At 34.0% G+C, this 19,531-nt stretch overlaps 1 protein-coding gene across 8 annotated transcripts in view; it reads left to right on the plus strand.

Moving 5' to 3' along the window:
* Nucleotides 1-19,531, plus strand: part of LOC103543289 (disintegrin and metalloproteinase domain-containing protein 18-like) — a 466,882-nt gene that overhangs the window by 390,585 nt on the left and 56,766 nt on the right. For all 8 annotated transcript variants that reach the window (XM_070598809.1, XM_070598814.1, XM_070598808.1 and 5 more), the window contains 2 exons: nucleotides 7,707-7,787; nucleotides 15,132-15,246. In XM_070598809.1, coding sequence (XP_070454910.1) covers nucleotides 7,707-7,787; nucleotides 15,132-15,246 — 196 coding nt within the window. The remainder of the gene's footprint in view (nucleotides 1-7,706; nucleotides 7,788-15,131; nucleotides 15,247-19,531) is intronic.

Raw genomic sequence — 19,531 nt, forward strand, 5'->3', positions numbered from 1 at the left:
GATAGTATGTTTCCAAGAATTTATCCATTTCTTCTAGATTATCCAATTTGTTGGCATGTGGCTTTTGCTAGTATTCTCTCATTATCTTTTGTATTTCTGAGGTGTCCATTGCAATTTCTCCTCTTTCATTTCTGATTTTATTTATTTGAGCCTTCTCTCTTATTTTCCTGGGGAGTCCAGCTAAGGGTTTGTCAACTTTGTTTATCTTTTCAAAGAACCATCTCTTAGTTTCATTAATTTTTTCTATTGTTTTTTAGTCTCTATTTCCTTTATTTCTGCTCTGATATTTAATATTTTATTCCTTCTGCTGATTTGGGGCTTTGTTTGTTCTTCTTTGTCCTGTTCCTTTAGATGTGCTGTTAGATTGTTTATTTGGGATTTTTCTTCTTTGTTGAGGTAGGCCTGAATTGCTATAAACTTCCTTCTTAGAACCACTTTTGCTGTATCCCCACAGATTTTGACATATTGTATTTTCATTTTCATTTGTCTCCAGGAATTTTTTTATTTCTGCTTTGATTTCTTCATTGACCCAATCACTGTTCAGTAGCATTTTGTTCAATCTCCACATTTTTGTGGCTTTTCTTCTTGTAATTGATTTCTAATTTCATACCTTTGTGGTCAGAAAAGATGCATGATATTATTTCAATCTTCTTAAATTTATTGAGACTTGTTTTGTGGCCTAATATGTGATCAATCCTGGAGAATGTTCCATGTGCATTTGAAAAGAATGTGTATTCTGTGGTTTTTGGATGGAATGTTCTATATATATGTTCAAAGTGCATTTAGTTAAATGTGTCCTTTAAGGCCAGTGTTTCCATATTGATCTTCTGTTTGGATGATCTATCCATTGGTGTAATTGGAGTGTTAAAGTCCCGTACTCTTACTGTGTTACTGTCTGTTTCCTCTTTTATGTCCGTTAATAATTGATTTATATATTTATGTGCTTCTATGTTGAGTGCTTAGATATTTACAAGTGTTATGTTTTCTTATTGGATTGTTCCCTTTATCATTATGTAGTGCTGTCTTTGTCTTTTATTACATTTTTTGTTTTAAAGTCTATTTTGTCTGATATAAGTATTGCTATCCCCACTTTCTTTTCTTTGCCATTTGCATAGAATATATTTTTCCATCCTTTCACTTTCAGTTTATGAGTGTCTTTAGGTCTGAAGTGTGTCTCTTGTATGCAGCATATATATGGGTCTTGTTTTTTATCCAATTGGCCACCCTATGACTTTTGATTGGAGCATTTAGTCCATTGACCTTTAGAGTAGCTATTGATAAAAATGCATTTATTGCTATTTTGTTACTTTTTTTCTGGATGTTTTAGTAGTTCTTGTCTGTTCCTTTCTTTTTCTTTTGCACTCTTCTCTTGTGGTTTGATTCTTTCTTTAGTAATATGTTTGATTTCTTTTGTCTTACTTATTATAGGTTTCTGGTTTGTGATTACCATGAGGATCCTATATAATATTCTATATATATAGCAATCTATATTAAGTTGATTGACTCTTTAGTTTGACCTCTTTCTAAAAGCTCTACTTTTTCACTCCCTCCTCTCACATTTTGTGTTTTCGAAATCATATCTAATCTCTTGTTTTGTGTGTGTCTATCCATTACCCTCTTTCTTTGAAATAGGTAATTTTAGTTCATTTTCTTTTAACCTTCATGTTGTCTTCACAGGTGTTTGATCTGCTACATTTACTATATTTTTACCTTTACCAGTGATTTTATTACCTGTTTTTTTTGGGGGGGGGTCTTTTTTGATATTTTTTTATCCCTATATGTGGTCATCGCTTTCCCACTTAAATAAGTCCCTTTAGCATTTCTTTTAGAACTAGTTTCTTGGTGATAAAGTCCTTTAATTTTTGCTTGTCTGGGAAGCTCTTTATCTCTCCTTCCTTTCTGAATGACAACCTTGCTGGATAGAGTATTCTTAGCTATAGATTTTTTCCTTTCAGCACTTTACATATGTCATGCCATTCTCTTCTCACTTGTAGAGTCTCAGCTGAGAAGTCTGCTGATAGCATTATGGGCTTTCTTTTGTATGTCACTTGTTGCCTTTCTCTTGCTGCTTTTAGGATTCTCTCTCTTTAATTTTGGACATTTTGATTACAATATGTCTTGGTGTGGGCCTCTTTGGGTGTATCTTGTTTGGAGCTCTCTGTCTTTCCTGTACTTGAATGTCTGTTTCCTTCCTTAGGTTAGGAAAACTTTCAGCTATGATTTCTTTAAATAGATTTTGTGCCCCTTTCTCTCTCTCTTTTCCTTCTGCAACACCTATAATACAAATGTTAGTGTGCTTGATATTGTCCCAGAGTTCCCTTAGACTGTTCTCATTCTATTTTTTTTCTTTTATCTGTTCAGCTTGGGTGATTTCCTCTAGTCTTTCTTCTAGCTCGCTGATCCGTTCTATATCACCTACTTTGCTATTGAGTCCCTCAAGTCAATTATTTATTTCCTATATTGTATTGTTCATTTATGATCTGTTCTTCTTGATATTTTCCAGTTCTTTGTTGATGAGCTCACTGTGTTCATCCATTCTTCTCCCTATATCTGTCAGCATCCTTATGAGTTTTTGTTTGAACTCTTTGTCAGGTAGGTGGCTTATTTCTCTTTCATTTAGTCCTTTTTCTAGGGTTTTGTCTTGTTCCTTAGTTTGGAATGCATTCCTTTGTCTCCTCATTATGCCTCCTCTTCTGTGCTTATAACTATGTATTAGGTGAGTCGGCTGTGTCTTCTCATCTTGGGGAAGTGGCCTTATGTAATAGATACCTTTTGAGGCCCAGCAGTGTGCTTCCCTCTCATCACCAGTCCAAATGATCCAGGAGTGAACCCTTTGAGGGCTAGTTGTGTCCTTCTGCTATGACAGGGTTGCTGCTAATGCAGGTGCCCAGGGAGTCTAGTCTTTCTCTCCCTTGCCAGTTGTTTGTAAAACTGGTTTGGGGAGCCTCAGCCCAGCTTGCTACAAGGTCTAACTGCATACTTCTGTTGCCATTTTCCTGTTAATTGGGCAGGTACCCAGTGTAGCTGGTTGCTAGGCTCAGGGGCTTGCAGTTGCTAAGGCCTCAGGTCTATGAGGCTGTTGTCAGTTCTCTTAGGAGTGCAGCTGAGTGGGGCTGGCCCTAGGCATGAAAGCACTCAATGGTTTCAGGCTTTGGAAGGGGGAGCTGATCTTTTTTATGACTATTTGTGAAGCACAGTTCTTCTGCCACTGATAGGACTCATCTCCCACAGGTCCACACACACTGTCAACCCAGTGCTGGTCTGTGCACACTTCCCAACCCCATTGAATGTATCCCAATGGCCCACTGCAGAGGTCCCCACCTCTCCAACATTGCCCCTTACAGTTCACCTGGTCCTCACACAGGCCCTTCCCCCCAGAATCAGACACACTTGCCTGCCTGTAGAGAACCAAGGCACTCAGTCGATGCAGGTTGATGAATAGCCTGAGGGCTTGCTTTTGTGTGGGGCTGGTCCCTAGGGCAGGCTGCCTGCTCTGGCTGAACTAGATTAAATCTGCATTATAGTGGGTGTGGCATACCCCTGGGCTAACAAGCCAGAGGAAGAACTTCACTGGCATCTACTGGGGTCTCTGTCAGCATGCCTCGACTAGGTCACAACAATGGCCATCACCAATTTCTCAGTCCCTGGAGAGGTCTCTCCTCTCACCAAGATGCACTGAGAGCCTACCAGGTGAGTCTCTTTTCACCAAAAGACTGTCAGCCTTCTTTCTGGTGATTTTAGTTTGCTGAGAGGGATGAGTTTGTGACTGGGCCCTTTAAAACCCCGGTATTTTTGGCTTTTGTCCAATAGCTTTTTGGGGGGTATTACCTGCTGCAGTTAATAGCCAGCAAAGCCAGATAGTAAAACCCTCCTCTCAGTTGTGCTGAGACTGAAGGATGCTTACAGTAGTATCAGGCCCCCGCTCAGGGCTTTGCTCCTCCAGAGAGGGCTGCGTACGTTAGGGTGGCTCCCACCTGGCCATCTGAGAAACTCTGCTTCTCCTGAAGGTGGGTTTTTTTCTCTCCAGAAGGAATTTCTGCCTCTTCCACCTTAGTCAGGACTGTCCCTTGTCGTGGGGGTTCTTTTTATCCAGTTTTCAGCTTTCTATCCAGAGTAATTCTTCCAAAAATAGTTGTAACATGGTTGTGTTCATGCGAGGAGATGATTTCAGAGTCTTCCTATGCTGCCATCTTGATGAGATGTCTCCTGTCCTCATTTTCTTATATTGATTAGCAATGTACAACTTAAGATCGTGTCTAAAATCCAGTGAGAAATGGCAGTTAGAATAATAATCAATGAACTTAGTGTTAATTTCCTATCTCCCTATACATTCATTTGTCTAATTTATACAATTTATCATTTTCACATGGCATGTACAATTTTTTTTACTTTCATGTTTGGTAAAATATACGTAATGTAAAATTTACAATTTACTGTTTTAGAGTGTATGATTGAGTGGCATTAAGTACATTCACATTGTTGTGCGACCACCATCACTGTCCATCTCTGGAACTTTTTCATCCTCACAAACTGAAACTCTATATCCATTAAGCAATAACTCCTCATTTCTCTCTCCCCTCAACGACCACTAGTCTACTTTGTAACTCTATGAATTTGACTACTCCAGGTACCTTATTTAGTGGAGTCATGGGATATTTGTCCTTTTGTGGCTGCTTTATTTCACTTAGCATATTGTTTTCAAGGTTCACCCATGTTGCAGCATGTATCGGTACTTCATTTTTTTAAAGGCTGGGTCAATATTCCATAGTATGTATATCCCACATTTTGTTTATTCATTTATCTGTCAATGGACCTTTTGCTATGAACATTGGTGTACAAATACCTCTTCAAGCCCCTGCCTTTAATTATTTGGGTATATACCTAAACATGGATTTGCTGGATCCTATGGTAATTATATGTTTAACTTTTGAAGGACCAACTATTCTGTTTTTCACAGTGATTGTACCATTTTACATTCCCACCAGTAATCTACAAAAGTTCCAATTTGTCCACATCCTCACTAACACTTATTTTCTGGGTTTTTTTTTCTTTTGTCTTTGTTTTGTCAACAGCTATCCTGACAGGTGTAAGGTGGTATCTCATTGTGTTTTTAATTCTTATTTTCTGAATGATTAATAACGTTGAACATTTTTCACATACTCGTTGGCCATCCATATATCTTCTTTAGAGAAATGTGTATTCGTATCCATTGCACATTTTCAGTGAACATCAGTGTGTGATGCTATTGAGTTTTAGAAATTCTGTATATACTCTGGGTATTAATCTCTTATCACATATATGATTTGTTAATATTTTCTTTCATTTTTGGGTTGCCTTTCAGTCTCTTGATAGTGTCTTTTAACATATAAAAGTCTTTTTAGGGGCCGGCCAGTGGCTCAGCAGTTAAGTTCACATGTTCCAGTTCAGCATCCCTGGGTCCGCGGGTTGGGATCCCGGGTGTGTAAATGACACTGCTTGGCACGCTATCCTGTGGCAGGCGTCCCAAAAAGTAGAGGAGATGGGCGTGGATGTTAGCTCAGGGCCAGTCTTCCTCAGAAAAAAGAGGAGGATTGGCAGCAGTTAGCTCAGGGTTAATCTTCCTCAAAACAAAAAAGGTCTTTTGAATTTTCATAAAGTCCAGTGTATACATTTTTTTGTTGTTGTCTATGATTTTGGTAACCTATCCAAGAAATCATTTCTAAATTAACGTTATGAAATTTCTATGTCTTCTAAGAGTTTCATAGTTTCAGCTTTTATGTTTAGGTCTTTGATCATTTTGAGTAAATTTTTGTCTATGGTGTAAGATAAGGGTATAATTTGATTCTTTCGCCTGTGGATATACAGTTTTCCCATCACCATTTGTTGAAAAGACTGTCTTTTCCCATTAAAAGGAAAACGGCCTTATTGAAAATCATTTGACCATATGTGTGAATGTGTATTTCTGGCTTTCTAATCTATTCCGTTGGTCAATATGTCTGAATTTTTGCCAAGACTACATTGTTTTCACTGCTGTAACTTTGTAGTAAGTTTGGAAATCAGGAAGTGTGGGTCCTCCTGTTCTTTTTAAAGATTGTTTGGCTATTTGAAGTCTCTTGAGATTCTACATAAATTTTAGGATGGATTTTTCTGTTTTTCTGTAAAAGAAGCGTCAATAGAATTTTGATAGAGATTGCATTGAATCTGTAGATTGCTTTGGGCAGTATTGACATTTTAATAATATTATGCCTTCCAGTCTATGAACACAGGATATCTTTCTATTTATTTATATCTTCCTTTTTTTTTTTTCTTAGTATTTGTTGTTGTTTTCAAAGTATACACCTTTTGTCTCCTTGGCTAAGTTTGCTTGGTAATAATAATTGATGCTATTGTAAATGGAATTGTTTCCTTAATTTCCTTTTTAGAATGTTCTTTGTTACTGAAAGGAAATGCATTTGAGGGGCTGGCCTACTGGCATATCCATTGAGTTGTGCACTCCGCTTTGGCAGCTGTGGCTTCATAGGTTTGGATTCCAGGTGCAGACGTAGACACATCTCACCAACTCATGCTGTGGCAGTGTCCCACACACAAAAATAGAGGAAGATGGGCACAGATGTTAGCTCAGCAGCAATCTTCATTGGACAAAAAGAGAATGATTGGCAACAGATGTTAGCTCAGAGCCAATCTTCCTCACACAACAAAGAAGAAATACATTTGATTTTTGTGTGTTAATATTTTATCCTGCAACCTTACTGTACTCATTGATTTGTTCTAACAGGCTTTTATTGTGTCTGGAGTATTTTGAGTTTTCTACAAATGAGATCATGTCATCTGCAAGTAGAGATAATCTTACTTCTACCTGTACAATTTTTATACCTTTTATTTATTTTTCTTGCCTAATTGTTCTGGCTAGAACTTCCAATATTATGTTGAAGAGAAGGGGTAATAGTGGGCTGGCATAGGCGATATCATTTACTTATTGACTGTGTGTTAATTTCGAGGAAATAATTCCAAAATGCTAATTTTCATTTTCATTTGATATCTTCATAGTTAAATGATTTAATCATATATGATGCGAATATTTTTTAAGAAAACAAAAGAACACAAGCTAGAAGGGCAGTTAATAAAATATAAAAAGGCAAATAAGGCAAAAAGGCACATATCCAGATGATTAATTACCACGGAATTTCCCAGTTTAACATAACAAGGATTTTACAACGGATAAAAATGAAGTTAAAATAGTTCTCTTGCCAGGTTATTCTGATCAATATTGTAATAATGATTCATGCTGATTTATAATCCAAAATATTAACTTATATTTGAAACCCAAAATTAATGAATTATGTTCCAATTTTTGAGGAGAAAAATCATTAACAATTATCCAACCAATTATTCATAAAAGAACATCAACATAATATAGAAACCTCCCCTGATAAGTATTCTCAATTCAATTCCGAATTGTGTCAAACAAAAATTATATGACATCATTAGATAAACCACGTCAAGGCTAACACCCTTAGAGGTTTTTTTCTTAAATTTATCATGATTGATTTTTATATTGGAATTCCAGAATCTTTCTAGCAGAATCAGAGTAACATGGAAAAAAAAACCCTCAACTTGATCATTTCTTATGCATATATAACAAAAGGTTAATTATTTTCTCATATTATAACAAATTTGTGAATGATTATGAAATCATTTTTGGGTTTTTTTTGTACGTTTCATTTTAGTATTGTGTAAATAAAACCTGCAAAGGAGTTCATTTAATGGGATATAACTGCAATGCCACTACAAAATGCAAAGGGAATGGGGTAAGTAACTTTTCTTTTTGAATTTCTAAATTGAATGTTATTTTTGTGGGTAATTCAAAGTAAAAATTTATCCTGTTTTGAAGAATTGAGAGTCCAAGTTACTTTTAAATTGACCTTGCTTAGGAATAGCTAACTAACATAAAGATCAGCTAAGCTAAGTCAAGCACTATTAAACAAATTGTACTATATGTGTATTGAATTTATTCTAAGTACCTACAACTTATGAACTAGTAACATGTTTAAATGGAAAACATTTTTTCTTTTCTTATGCAAATAAATGTATGTTCTACTTATATTAACATATTTCATTCTTCCTCATACTCTTTATAATTGAAATTTATGACTGTATAATATTTTACAAAGAGTATACTTAAATAAAATGTTGCTGGGGCTGGCCAAGTTGCATAGTGGTTAAGATTAATTGCTTCACTTTGGCAATGTGGGCTTTGCAGGTTCAGATCCCAGGCACAGACTTGCAGCACTCATCAAGACATGCTGTGGTGTCCCACATAAAAAATAGAGGAAGACTGGCACAAATGTTAGCTCAATGAAATCTGGCCATTTGTGATGGACCTTGAGGGTATTATGTTAAGCAAAATAAGTCAGAGAGAGAAAGTCAAATACTGTCTGATCTCACTCATAAAGAGAAGATAAAAACAACAACAACAAAAATTCATAGAGACAGAGTTTGGATTGGTGGTTACCAGAGGGGATGGGGAGGGAGGAGGGCAAAAAGGATGATTAGACACATATATATGGTGATGGATTGTAATTAGTCTTTTGGTGGTGAACATGATGTAATCTACACTGAAATCGAGATATGATGATGTATACCTGAGGACAATCTTCCTCAACAACAAAATCAAAAAATCATGTGGACATGTTAGAGAATTTTGTGATTGTTCTTATAAAGAGGTTCCTAATAGGAAAAGTACTCCCGTGCAAAAAACCTTTTATTTCTTCTCAACTGCTTACCTGTGTTAATCTAGTAATATAAGTTACTTTTACATTCAATTTTAATTTCTTAAAATTTATAATTTTGGTTTTCTAAAAATTATTTTCCTAAAAGAAAATAAGTGTATGATACAGTATCATTATAAGAATGATTCCAAATTCACCAAATTACTGTTTTCAATTTTATAAATCCTTTGTATTTTATTATTGCAGTAACAATGGGTTGTAACATTACATAAAGTTCAGGTATACATCATCATATCTCGATTTCAGTGTAGATTACATCATGTTCACCACCAAAAGACTAATTACAATCCATCACCATATATATGTGTCTAATCATCCTTTTTGCCCTCCTCCCTCCCCATCCCCTCTGGTAACCACCAATCCAAACTCTGTCTCTATGAATTTTTGTTGTTGTTGTTTTTATCTTCTCTTTATGAGTGAGATCAGACAGTATTTGACTTTCTCTCTCTGACTTATTTTGCTTAACATAATACCCTCAAGGTCCATCACAAATGGCCAGATTTCATCACTTTTTATGGCTGAGTAGTATTACATTGTGTCTATGTACCACATCTTCTTTATCCACTGCTCACTGATAGAGACCTAGGTTGCTTCCAAGTCTCGTCTATTGTGAACAACACTGCAGTGAACATAAGGGTGCGTACATCTTTACTCACTTCTGTTTTCATGTTTTTTGGATAAATACCCAGCGGTGGAATAGCTGGATCATGTGGTAGTTCTATTCCTAATTTTTGGAGGAATCTCCAGACTGTTTTCCATAGTGGCTGCACCACATTGCCCTCCCACTACCAGTGTATGAGAGTTTCCTTTTCTCTACATCCTCTCAAACCTTTGTAATTACTTGTCTTGTTAATTATAGCCATTCTGATGGGCACGAGGTGATATCTCATTGTAGTTTTGATTTGCATTTCCCTTATAATTAGTGATGTTGAACATCTTTTCGTGTGCCTTTTGGCCATCTGTATAGCTTCTTTGTAGAAATGTCTGTTCAGATCTTTTGCCCATTTTTAAATGAGGTTGTTAGTTTTGTGGTTGTTGGATTGTATAAGTTCTTTATATAGTTTGGATATTAACGTCTTATCAGTTATATAGTTTGTAAATATCTTCTCCCAATTGTTAGCTTGTCTTTTCTTTTTGTTGATGGTTTCCTTTGCTGTGCAGAAGCTTTTTAGTTTGCTGTATTACCATTTGTTTATTTTTTCTACTGTTTCCCTTGCCCGGTCAGACATGGTACTTGAAAATATGCTGCTAAGACTGATGTTGAAGAGTGTACTGCCTATATTTTCTTGTAGACGTTTCATGGTTTCTGGTCTTACATTCAAGTCTTTAATCTATTTGACTTAATTTTTGTGTATGGTGTAAGATAATGGTCTACTTTCATTCTTTTGCATGTGGCTGTCCAGTTTACCAAACACCATTTATTGAAGATACTTTCCTTTCTCCATTTAATTTTCTATGGGCTGTTAACAAACAAGACAGCTACATTTTCATATTTTGTTTTTTATTGTCTATAGCTACAATTGTTGGGGTGATCTTTTTCTTTCCTTTGTTCAATTAACTGTTTTATGTCTTCAGCCTAAATATTTTTCATAAAATCTAAAAACAAAGTTATGGATTGTAAGGTTTTTTTTTTTAAAAGACCACCTTTTTTTTTTTTTAGGAAGATTGGTCCTGAGCTAACATCTGTTGCCAATCATCCTCTTTTTTCCCCCTTTCTCCTCAAAGCCCCAGTACATAGCTGTATATCCTAGTTGCAAGTTGCTCTAGTTCTTCTATGTGGGATGCTGTCACAGCCTGGCTTGATGAGCAGTGCATAGCTATGTGCCCAAGATCAAAACTGGCCATAGAAGTGGAGTGCACAAACTTAACCACTCAGCAATGGAGCTGGCCCCTTGTAGGTTACTGATGCTTTGTTTTATTGGATACAATTTTTTTCTTAATCTATTATCAGATTCTATTTTTACTTTACTTAGACTTTTTGGATGTATTTTTTCATTCAATAAAGTTTTTCACTGTGAAATATGGCATACATAAAAGAATGAAATAAGATAAAATGTCTATAATTTGGATTTTTCTCTGAAAAATTCAACTGAAATTTTTGAAAAGAAAAACTCTTTAACAGTAATTAAATTGTCAAGTAAAATCTTAACTGAATCCAGGAGAAGCTCTATTTATTTTCTAGTGACATCTCAACAGATAGGCAAGTCTTTTATTTTCAATTGATAGAGTTAACTTACAGCTCTATCATTTACAATTCCTGTCCAATTTTATGAGCATGAGGTTGTTCAGAAATCTCATTAATTGTGACAGGTTGGCAATTATGGTAGTGGTATTCTTTTTGATTCATCATATGTACACAACTTTTACTAGTAAGACTCTCTTTTTTAGAACAGAGTGAAGAGACTACCTACATTATGGGAGAAAATATTTGCAAAGTATGCTTTTGATAAGGAATTAATATCCAAAATATCTAAGGAACTCAGACTCCAGTAGCAAGAAAACAAATAACACAATTTAAAAAATAGGCAAAGGACCTGAGTAGACATGTCACAGAAGAAGACTTACAAATGACAAACACATAGATGAAAACGTCTTCAATATCACTAATCATCAGAGAAATGCAAATCAAAATCACATGAGATATCACCTCACATCTGTTAGAATATCTGATATCAAACAGGGAAAAGATAATAAGTGTTGACGAGGATATGGCTTAAAGGTAACCCTTGTTCACTGTTGGTGGGAATGTAAATTATTAGTTACTATAGAAAAAAGTATAGAGATTCCTCAAAAATAATAATAAAACAGCATATTATCTATGAGTCTCACTTTTGGTTGTATATTCAAAGTAAATGAAATCAGAATCTTGAAGAAATTCCCATGTTCATTGCAACATTATTTACAATGGCCAAGTTTTGGAAATAACTCAAGTGTTTGTTGATGCCTGAATGGAAAACAATGTGAGATGTATATATACACACACATACATACACACACAATAGAATATAATTCAGCCATGAGAAAGGAGAGCCTGCTATTTGGGACGACATGGATAAATCTGTAAGATATTATGCAAAGAAAAATAAGCCAGACAGAGAAAGACAAATACTGTATTACCTCACTTTTATGTGGAATCTCAAAATAAAGTCAAAGTCACTGAAGGAGAGAGTAGAATGCTGGGAGCAGAACGGTGGTTACCAGAGATGGAGGCTGTGGTTGAATACACTGAGATGCTGGTCAAAGTGTACAAAGTTGCAATTATGTAGGATTAATAACTCTAGAGATCTAATATACAGGCATGATGACTATACTTAATGATATTGTATTAAACTCTGAAAATATGCCAAGAGAGTAGATTTCAGGTGCAGTCATCACTCATAGAAAAATGGCAACTATCTGAATAGATATGTTAATTAGCTTTACTATAATAATCATTTCACTATTTTGACTGTAAAAATAATTTCACTATTAATGTTTTTATCAGATCTTAATGTTGTACATGTTAAATACATATCATTTTTATTAAAATATATAAATAAAAAGAATACTGTTTAAAGCTTAAAATATAATTTCAGTTGTCAGAAATTTTAAATGGATGTACAAAAATTTTATTTTATTTTCAATTGCCACATTGGAAATTTTGCAGATTATCATTTGTATTTCTGGATCAAAAAATGTATGTGACAAATTAAGCACAAAAATGTGATATGAAGATATCATGTTCACAAAGCAATTCTCTCACAAAAAAATTAGGTTAAAATTTCTCCTGTGGCAGGAGTTGCTTATTTGTATTTTATTTAAAAATGTATTTTATTTAAAATGTATTTTATTTAAAAAATTCTATCCATATTTTCAAATTCATTGACTAAAACTTATATGTGCTCATATGTCTTATGTTTATCATTTTAGTGTTTAAGTCTGTAATAAGTGTTCACAAAAATTATCATGATTTCTGGTATGTGCATAATTGATACATTCTCGTTTGTATTTTGTTATACGTATGTTGGTCTAGTTCCTAATTTTCACTATTTAGTCCATCGTGATAATTGTGGTCTTTTATTAATATTCTTTCTTTTGTTCCTTACATTGTATACTATTTATTTCTTGTAGTTCCCCTTTATACATTTCCTCACTTTTTGATGAATCATTTTTAATTTCTTCCTTTGCCCTGCCTTGCCCAAATACAAAGAAAATTCGCTGGTATAGCTTTTTTTTGTCACTTGTTACCTTGCCATTTTGGCAGTTTTTCTTATATCTTTTTTCCTCTATCCTTATACAAAACTTAAAAAAAAAGACTATGGCTCCTTGCACACACAATTAAGTCTGTCTCATTTTTGTACTTTTACATACTCTTTGCTTTTTGTCTCTAACTTCTGTGTTTTGTGTAGCTACTTTGACTTGGTGGTCCCTGAGAGATTCTATGCATTACGTTAATTTTTTCTAAAAAATACGTTGTAAAGGATATTATAATCTATTTAGATTTGATATTCTAGATAAAGTGTTCTTTCTAACATGACATTGTTCTCCTACTTTAATGGAAGGGGTAGGGTACTGGAATAATACTCTTTTTTTCAAAACGTAGAGAGAAAATGTATGTGGTAGATACATATTTAGAGACCTTGCATATCAACAATGCAAAAATTTTGCCCTTGAACATATAAGATCTCTTTGTTGTCACAGGATTATTAAATTTCACTTGACCTCTCCCAAAACTTTGTAAAATCTGTTGTGCTGTCCTGTTGCTTTTGGTGCTGTTGGAGAGGAAAGTTATGTTAGGTTAATTCTCCTTCCTTTGGGCAGAATGTTGTAAGACTATTTTTCTTTGTTTTTTTTGAGCCTAGAAATGTTGCTGACAAGTGTCTAAAGTTTGTTTTTTGTTTCATTTTTCCCATTAAAGAGTCACACATCCAGTCTGAAATATCAAGTCATTCTTCATCTAGGAAAATTTGTATAATATTATTTATTCAGTTATTGCTTCTGCTCTAGTGGACGATATTCTTTCATGAATAGTCAAAATACAGTGACAGTATCCTCTGTTTTCTTATGTTGCTTAGATATTGTAAATTAAGGAAGGGGAAACAATTATGGATTAGGTTTAAATGATAAATAAATGACATTCCCATCCTAATTTCAAAGCTTTATATTAACATGTTTATGGCCAGTGCACTATATATCCTAAAGTAGAGGTATGTATATATAAAACATAAGAGTAACTTATGGAATTCAAGGCTATAATTCAAACTCATTTTATTGAAATCACTTTTGATGTGTAGGGAAAGTAGGTTTAAAAATTTTAATAAACTTTAAACAATCAACTTAGCAGTATGAATGTAAATGTACAGGAAACAATATCTATAGCAGAACTTAAGGAAATATCTATATTATTGAACATTATGTCTACTTTTAAAAATATTCCATTCCTATATTTATAAATATAGAAATGGGAATAAGTTCATGGTATAACATTATTGATATTAGTTTGGCAAAACCCCGTGCATGTCTGTTTACATGTGTTTGTGGTGTGGGTACACATGTTTACATATGTACATATGAATGAAATGAAGAAAATGCTTAGCAGTGGGGAGTGGGACTTCATTAGTGGGTGAGGACTCTTTTAGTTCTGTGCATTTTAAATGTTTCAATTTACAAAATATTACTTATTTGGTTTACTATAAAATGAAAATTAATACTAAACTATTGAAATGTAAAAGCACAAATAACATGTAAACTCCACAGATGTAAACTGTTTGAAATGCAAGCTTATCATAAAGCTTCATTTTATTGTCTATTTTTAATACTTTTTACTTCAGTATTATTTCACTTTGGAAAATATGTTCACAAAAATGAAATACAAATCTTTGATCAATAGTAACAAATTTTGAGAAAAGGGCTAGGTTAAGAAATTAAAGTGACTAAGTCAATTAATAGTAATTTTATTGCAATATTTTATATAGAAATTAAAGTGCATAAATAGGAAATGTGGAAGTGGTGACAGCCAATATATTCACAATAACTAAATGAGATAATATTTGTGAAAAATTCTAAATTCAACCAATGACATGCTGTCTTTTGTGAATATAATGGCCATAATTTTATTGAATCCCATTTATTAAAAAATGATGAGGGAAGACAAAGTACTTATCGAAGTCAATATATAGAGGCCAGAAATATACTATCACATAGTTCATGATTTTCTCCTTGACCATTATGTTGTCAAAATTTTCACTACTTTTTCTCACCTATTTCTCATATAGTATTAATAAACCTAGAAAAATTGTGATTTTATTCTTTGGAAATTAAGTATTTATTTCTAAGATGTAAAGACTAACATGATTTATAATAATTATTGTTTTTCTCTTTCAGATATGTAATAATTTGGGTAATTGTCATTGCTTTCCTGGTTATAAGCCTCCAGATTGTGAATTTCAGATTGATTCACCAGGGGGAAGTATTGATGATGGAAATGTTCAGAAATCTGGTGAGTAGAAATTAAACTTTTGAAACAAAATAAAATGTTATTTTATGAAATAATTAAAGAAATATACTGCCAAGTCAAAAGTTTAATGATCTCCTAAGTAGTTAAAAGTTATCTTGAATAGTGGCTTTAATTAAACTGATGGTACACAATATTTGTAATGAGATTTTCTCAGAGACACTCAGTTTTAATCAACTTAGTTAAATAAGTTAGAATATAGTACTCAAGTTTCAATAAATGTTATAGGATGAATTCAAAACAAATTCAAATATGGGAGAATAAATATTGCATAAATGATTTGCATTCCATATCATTAAAAGCTTTGTAAGTTATTTAAAAAAACAACTGTAGGATAAAGTGTTTATTCTGAATGAAATTTGGAAAAAATGTGGCAAAATATAAATGTATGTATTTATTAGGAAACAATAGTAAATCATATTTTGACTGATGGAATACATATTTATGTATTCTCTTGTTCTCATGGATGAAGACAAGTGTCATAGGCTATTCATTGATTCAATTACTCTTTCATTCATTAATACATCCCCTCCACAAACATGTTATCAAGTGTCTGGTAAGGCAATAAAATTGAGATCCCCATAGAAGACCACTCAAGCAGCAATGTGGAGAATGAGTTTTATATTGTGAGTCTGAATGAAAGTAAATTACCTGGAAACCAAAAGCTTTAATTATAAGAGCCCAAAGTAAACAACAAAAAAGGAGATAAATAAGCTGCTACATAATATCAAATATTTGTGAGCAACAATGAATAAGGCATGATGATACGTTGTATTTGGCACATGGAGAAGAATGGGTAATGATGATATATCCATATTGGAGTAAAAGAATCAGAAGATGGACCAAGCATGAAGATAGTGAACTTAATTTTGGATAGAGTTTGGGTTACCTGTGAAAGAGTTCATGTGAAGCCGTCTATGGTAATTCATGGGAATTTGATAATAATGTTTTCAACTAAGTAAGGGCATCAATAATTGGTAATCCTTACCTTACAGTTAATTTATAATTAATGTAATTCATGGAATGGTAAAAATGTATATATTTTATGTGAGATGAGATAAGAGATTTGAATATAACTTCAGGAAGCAACAGTATTTCAGAGACATAATTTCTGAGATTACTTCTAATTCTTGAAAGACAATAAAAAGAAGTAGTCACAAAGACTTCTGCTTCTTGCCATGACAGAATAACACTAGAAAATTATATGAGGTATTTGCTACCAGGTTATGGTATAGGACAATGATCTTTGAGATAAGAGAAACACATGAGATTCATCATTGTATGTTTGTGAGACAGTATCTACCATTATTTCATATGTGTAATGCGAGTTTCAGATGAAAGGGAAAAATATAGAAAAGTGTACAGAAAAGATATTTGAAAAAATAATGACCCCACGTTTCCTAAACAAGATAAAAACACCCAACATTTAAATTTAAATACAAGAAGCTAAGTGAAACTCAAGCAAGATAAATATAAAGAAATTTACAACTAGGAAAATTACAATCAAGCTTCTGAAAACCAACGATAAATTAAAAAATTTAAAATAGCTTGAGATAAACCTCTGATATCCTGCAATATGGAAGGAAGAGGTCAACAAAACCTTTCCCCTAAAAGCAACTAAAAAGGTGGACAAAAACTGTCAAACACCACCATTTCAGTACTCTGGAAATCAACAAAAACCAGATTAAAAAGTGTTTATTCATAAAAACTACCTCATTTAACAAGAAAATGAGTGTAGCTTCCTTCCCTGAGGATGCTTCTATCTCTTTTGTCACAGCTCTGTCAACATGGTAATTCAACCCGAACACAGCAAGGTGTAAAATCCATTAGCTTTGCTGCCACTGCTTCAGGGTGGGTGAGAGGAAAGGGGATTACTTGATTTGTTGTATTATTGTCAATTACTATAGCAATCACTTTGTCAGGAGAACACAAGGACTTACTGCCTTGCTAAACTGAGATAGAAGGCCTTTTAGAACAAAAAACAAACCAGGAAATAGCCATGCATTTAATAGGGAGTGTCAGGAGATGAGACAGTCATAAGAGGAATAATGCACTCTCAGTGCATTCCATGGTGACTGGAGACTGCAAATGCTAAGAAAAGATACCAGGGCAGGCCTAACCCACCACACATCCATCAATGCATCCTCAACTGATGGAGCCTGTGCACAACACAGAAAAGATGCAAGAGATTCGAATGGAAAGTAAAATCCAGGCCAAACTTGAAAATGACCTGAAATTTGAATGTCCTTCCCACACAAAAAAATCCAGTAACAGAAAGGCAAGACAAGTATTTGTGCACAACCTCTGATTAATCCTTGACTGAAAACTAAACTGAAGACACAAGGATGACCCTGACAAAGCTAAACTTAAAATTAAACAGAAGAAAAAAATTTTTTTAAACTGAACATATACAGCAGCCATACTTTCCAGAGTAGAAAGTTGTTGCAAATTTAGTCCAGGAAAGTGACTAAAATAATGAAATAAAATGGCAGCAACAAAAAAAAATTTCTCAGAAGGAATAAATGAAAATCCAGAATTACTATGATATATTATTTTGGATTTCCAGTATTCAGGGAAAAAATAAGTATATGCAAATAAGCAAATTGTGTCAATTTCTCAGGAACAAAAAGTGAGACTATATAATCAATGAGTGTTCCCAGTTGTTGGATTAAGCAGGTGAAGATTTCAAAGCAGCTTTTATAAATATTCAAAGGAATAAAAAGAATCAAGGTTAAAAATTGAAGGAAAGTGTGAAGATAATGACAACAAATAGAGAACCTCAGTAAAAAGATAGAAATTATAAACAAGAACCTTATCCAATTTTGGAGTAGAAAAGTACAAAACCAGAATTGAAAAAATCACTAGAGGGATAAAAAGATGATTTGAGATTGCAAAAGAAAAAAAAAAACCTGGGGATTTAAGATACATCCATAGTAATTTTCTATTCTAAAAGAAGATTGAATCAGACTGAGAAATAAATGAAAAATGAGGAGATCCTCAGAGACCAGTTGGCCAACATTGAGTATACCTACATATACCTGTGTGTACATAATGGTAATACCAGAAGGAGAGGAGAGAGAAAGGGGCAAAAAGAATATTAGAAGAAAGAATGGATGAAAACTTATCAAATGTGATGAATCTTCCACAAATCCACCAATATACTCCACTAAAATAAACAAATAGAGATACACATCCAGACATAGAATAGAGAGCTCCTGATATGAAAGACAAAGATAAGGTCTTGTCAGCAGCAAGAGAAAAATAATTCATCATATATAGGGTAAAATTAATTAATTATTAATTGATGATGATTAATGGGTGACCACTCATCAGAAATAATGGAGAGCAGACGTCACTGAAATAAAATACCCAGATGTTGAAAGAAAAAACTTTTAGTCAAAAACTCTATATCCTGTAAAACTATACTTTGGAAATGTTGACATAAATAATCCAAAATCAATCTATAAATCAAAATTGTGGTGAGTTTATTATGAGCCAGATCTGAGGGCTAACCAGGGACCTTGCTTCCCCAAGGGAGGAAGGGCACCAAAGAAGTGGGGTGTACAGAGTCGTTATATACCATCAAAGAGCATGTATTGCATGTGATTGGAATGCCCCTTTTACAACAGTCCTGAGATCACTTAGCCAGTAAGTGACTCACACAGCAGGTAGCAGGTCTGCTCTCTTGACAAACACAACAGGTAGCAGGTCTGTTGTCTCAAGCTGGGTGGTCACAGGATGATTTCAGCAATCAATTTCTAGCCTAGGGAAAGATGCTTATCCTTAGGGACATGCCAATGTGGGGGAAGTGGCATCTTTATCTTAAGGGCATTTGTTCTTGTACTGGGAACAAAGCAAATGCTTAAAACAGGTACACAATGCATGCTCAATGTCCATGTCAGGCCCTTTTGTAAAAACAAGGTCAGGCCAAATTAGTTTTACACCAAATGGCATCCTCATGTACTCCAATATATCCTATTGCTTGCCATTTGTTTATCATTTTTCCTCTTCTGATCTATAATCTTTTGATAGAAAGCATTGATGATCAAAATATTGTTCTTTGGTGCCAGAGTGGTTTCTGTCTGCCCTGGGTCCATCGTGTCTCTTGGTGCTAGGCTTTTATCTCATTTATTTGGCAAGTTGTCCACGTTGGGTGTATATAGTCAGACACACATGGAGGTAACAAAGGAAGCATTTCATAGGTTATATAACTTTCAATTAATTTTAGATTGTGGCACAAACATTGTACATGTGCTTTTCTATGACTCCT

This window comes from Equus przewalskii, chromosome 28 (assembly GCF_037783145.1).
Source record: "Equus przewalskii isolate Varuska chromosome 28, EquPr2, whole genome shotgun sequence".
Taxonomy (NCBI): domain Eukaryota; kingdom Metazoa; phylum Chordata; class Mammalia; order Perissodactyla; family Equidae; genus Equus; species Equus przewalskii.